Consider the following 4795-nt stretch of genomic DNA (forward strand, 5'->3'; position numbering starts at 1 on the left):
TACAAGGGGGAGCGCTGTGAGGCACTATATACAAGGGGGAGCGCTGTGAGGCACTATATACAAGGGGGAGCGCTGTGAGGCACTATATACAAGGGGGAGCGCTGTGTGGCACTATATACAAGGGGGAGCGCTGTGAGGCACTATATACAAGTGGGAGCGCTGTGAGGCACTATATACAAGGGGGAGGGCTGTGTGGCACTATATACAAAGGGGGAGGGCTGTGTGGCACTATATACAAGGGGGGCTGTGTATTGCTATCCACAGCGGTATGTGTGTGGCTCTCTTTATAGGGGGGCTTTTTGGTGCTATTTACAAGAGGGGGAGGGCTGTGTGGTGCTCTCTACAGGGGGGCTGTATGGCACTATCTATAGGGGGCTGTGTGTAACGCTCTCTATGGGGGGGATGTGTGATATATAGAGGGGGCTGTGTATGGCGATATCTATGGGGGTGTGTAATATCTACAGGGTCTGTGTGTGGCACTATGTACAGGGGGCTGTGTGTATGTGGTGTTTTACAGTATGTGGTATTATTATATTCAGGTGCGCAGTGTTTGGTGCTATTATATTTAGGGGCACAGTATGTGGCACCTTGATAACTTTATTTTAGTTTATAGGTGTGGAAATGTTGGAAAAGTGAGGAGACGTCTGAGTGGCAAATTCTGCAGAAATGAGTCATGGCCGGGAGAAGTCGTCAAGAGGAAAAAACTACTAGAATCTTAGACGTCGTCACCTGTGAGTCACTAGATTTACAGAGAATCTGTCACCTCTCCTGACATGTTTATTATAGGAAATCCTTGTATTTCACAAAAAGTCTTTCTGCAGTCCAGGACTGATAGACAATTCCCCATGTCAGGAGGATGTGTCCCTGCACAGTGTAATACGGTCAGTATGTAGGGACACAGCCCTGTGACAAGGGGAATTGTAACACCCATTTGTTAATGCTTGCCCATAAAGGTAGTTTTAAAAACAGTAACGGGGCGGCGGTGCGGAAGGGGGGCCCAAGTTTGGGTAACAGCCTAGGGCCCATGGTCTACTTAATCCGCCACTGGACACAATCCATTATAACATTAATTTTTATATCCATGTTACAGACAATTCTTTTGGTTATTGATATAAATTAGACTTTCAACGTTAGTGTTTACTGAAAATTACAATGTTATATATGTCTCATAATGAGAGCCACTGTAGTTTATATGAGAAGAATGTGTTGTGCTGGTTACTATGGTGATATCAGCCATCTTGGGGCTTATGTCAGAAGAATGCATTGTGCTGGTTGCTATGGTGATACCAGCCATCTTGTGCCTCATATGAGAACAATGTGTTGTGCTGATTGAAATGGCAGACATATTGGAACTTATGGGAGAAGATTGAACCTCATTTAACACAACTGTCTAATAGAAAAACTGGATTTGTTGACCATAGCAACCAATCACAGTGCAGCTTTCATATATCCAGCGCAGTGGAAAAAACCTGAAAGCTGAGCTTTGATTGGTTGCTATGGGTCACAGGATATGTTTTTCTATTAAACAGTTTTGTTAAATGCGGCTCAATGTGCTGTGCTGGTTACTATGGTGATGGCAGCCATCTTGTTACAGTCAAAGGCAGTTGGTGTGAGCAGCCTGATACTGGATATAACTATATAAAGTTTGTTTGTTTGAAGCCCAATCAGGGAATAGCTATTTTTGATTGGACATTGAACAAAGTTTGCCTCCTTTTGCGATTTTTGATTGGATTAAAAATCGCTTTTACTGAAAGTCACTTTTACTGAACAAAGTTCAGGGACAAGTTTGCCATCGACTTGGATCGCTCCTGCCATTGCCCAATGAACCACCAAAGTTTCTGCAGATTTATTTCATCAGCGATGAAAAGCTTCAAGTTCAGCAACGACAGAGTAACGTCCCTGGAACTCGGGCCGACATTTTGCTGGAACTGCAGCAGATGTTTCACGAACATCGCTGTTATGTCGAGATATTCAAGAGCTCTTTAGAAATGATGACTTCGGATAACTACAAAGTGGTCATCAAGGCTGACCGAAGGCCAACAGGAGAGCATGAGCGGTTATACAACGCACCAACTGTCAATGAAGTTGCTGTCGTCATTGTTCAGGAATTTGAAAATCGGGATAATGTGCTGCAGAAGTGTGATAATCAACTGCAGAGAGTTTCTGAAACCCATCGATCATATAACGCACTTCAGTACCCACTGATCTTTTGGCAAGCCGAAGACGGATACGATATTCAAATCCAAGTACCGGAAATGTTACCGCCGGGAAAAAAGCTTTGTGCATGGCCTTCTACGCCTGTCGAATTATGATGCGGGCGAGCCGTTCAAATCACCTCTTGATGTGCCGAAATCTTTTCCATCAGTTTTTGGTTGATATGTATGCCAAAATCGAAACGGGACGACTTCACTTCATCCGTTTCAATCAGAATGCATTTCGCGCTGAAAGCTATATCCACCTTCGAGATGCTTTCGTCAACGATGGAAACACGAGCAATGTTGGTCAGATGGTTATCTTGCCTTCCAGCTTCACAGGGAGCTCTCGATATATGCACGAATACACTCAAGACTCCATGACATATGTGCGAAAATACATAAGGCCTGACCTGTTTATTACTTTTACGTGCAACCCAACATGGAAAGAAATTTGCCAAGAGCTCTTGCCAGAACAATCGGCGACAGATAGACACGATCTTGTAGCCCGAGTCTTTCGACAAAAGGTTATCAAGATCATGAATGTCCTCACGAAGGGCAAGGTATTTGAAGAAACTTAATGCTTCATGTTCACAATCGAATGGCAAAAACTAGGTTTGCCTCACGCACATATACTGATCTGGCTGAAGGAGAATATCCGACCAAATCAGATAGATTCTTTCATTAGTGCAGAGATCCCAAATGCACAATAAGATCAAAAGCTATTCGACATCATCATGAAGAACATGGTCCATGGATCATGTGGAAGATGGAATCCAAGCTCCCCATGCATGAAAGATGGCTTCTGTACAAAGATATTCCCAAGACAGCTGATCCATGAAACTCAGTCTGGACATGATGGTTATCCACTTTATCGCAGAAGAAAAGTGGGAGAAGGCGGGTTCACTGCATTGATGAAGATAAAGATTGGCAATAGTTACCAGGACATCGAGGTTGACAACAGATGGATTGTACCCTACTCGCCATTTTTTTCCAAGACCTTTCAATCTCACGTCAATGTTGAATATTGCAACTCAGTTAAAGCGATCAAGTACATCTGCAAATATGTCAACAAAGGATCGGATCAAGCAGCATTTGGCTTGGAAAGACAAGGAAGAACAACTGATGAAATCAATCGCCAAGAAAGACAAGAAAGAACAATTGATGAAATTGATCGTTTCCAAACTGGACGTTACATCAGTAGCAACGAGGCTGTATGGCAAATTTTGGACTTTCCAACTCACGACCGCTATCCGACGGTAGTTCATCTCAACGTCCATTTGGAAAATGAACAGAGAGTCTACTTCACCGAGGAAACTGCTACACAAGAAGTGTTGCAGCCCAAAGACACCACGCTGACAGCATTGTTCAAGCTTTGCCAACAAGATGACTTTGCAATGACACTCCTATACTGCGATGTTCCAATGTATTATACGTGGAATAAATCTTCAAGAGTTTTCAAGCTAAGAGTCCAAGGAACACCAGTTGAAGGTCATGTTGGAATCATGTCAAGTGATGCTCTTGGCAGAGTCTACACAGTGCACCCAAACAACCACGAGTGCTTCTTCCTCCAGTTGCTTCTTCACACAGTAGCAGGCCCAACATCGTTTGTTAGTCTCAAGACTGTTGGCAACCATGTTTGTACAACCTATCGGCAAGCATGTCAAGAAAGGGGACTACTTGAGAGTGATTCTCATTGGGACAAGACTTTAGAGGAAGCAGCAACCTGCCAATTACCAGCAAGCTTACGAAACCTATTTTCTGTCATACTCACGACGTGTGGACCATCCAAGCCACTTGAACTGTGGGAAAAGTACAAAGAGCACCTCTCGGAGGATGTTCTTCTGCAAGCACGACGGCAAAACCCGGGACTCCAATCGGACAGCTGTACTCCGCATATGTTCAACATGCCATTGATCCTACTTGAAGAAAAGACCCTCATGATGGTTGGAAAGTGACTTGAGCAACTGGGACTTCCCGTGACGGAAAGGAACAACGACAAAATACTTGGATGGGAATTGCTTCAGGAAACAAGCTATTGCATGAGCGCTCTGGAGACTTATCTTGCAACGAATGAACCTCTTTTGGTTGCTGACCAAACAACGGCGTACAATCAGATCTTGGACACGGTTGTGAAAAACACCGGTGGTATTGTCTTCTTGGATGCTCCTCGTGGAACAGGTAAGAGATTTGTCATAAACTTGTTGATGGCAAAGATCCGACAACAATCCAGGATTGCTCTGGCTGTTGTGTCCTCAGGCATTGCGGCAACATTTCTTGATGGTGGCAGAACTGCCCATTCAGCGTTCAAATTACCGCTCAACTTGACTCGAGATACGTCTCCTGTTTGTAACATCAGCAAAGGTACTGGTGTGGCAAATGTCCTGCAAGAATGTTTGATGATTATCTGGGATGAATGCACGATGGCACACAAGTTGGCGCTTGAAGCTCTGGATCGAACTTTGCAGGACTTGCGTGGAAACAATACAGTCATGCGAGGTGTCATTTTGGTGTTGGCTGGTGATTTCTGTCAGACGCTGCCTATTGTTCCAAAGGGAACATCAGCAGACGTATTGAAAGCTTGCTTGAAGCAGTCAGTGTTG

General features: G+C 44.3%; 1 protein-coding gene across 1 annotated transcript; it reads left to right on the forward strand.

Annotated features, from left to right (window-relative positions):
- Positions 1 to 2929: 2929 nt before the first annotated feature.
- LOC142760457 (uncharacterized) lies at positions 2930 to 4150 on the forward strand. The gene has a single exon (XM_075863647.1). It carries the CDS (start codon positions 2930 to 2932, stop codon positions 4148 to 4150), a length of 1221 nt encoding a protein of 406 aa, XP_075719762.1.
- The last annotated feature ends 645 nt before the right edge of the window (positions 4151 to 4795 follow it).

The sequence above is a fragment of the Rhinoderma darwinii genome, chromosome 4, assembly GCF_050947455.1.
Source record: "Rhinoderma darwinii isolate aRhiDar2 chromosome 4, aRhiDar2.hap1, whole genome shotgun sequence".
NCBI lineage: Eukaryota > Metazoa > Chordata > Amphibia > Anura > Rhinodermatidae > Rhinoderma > Rhinoderma darwinii.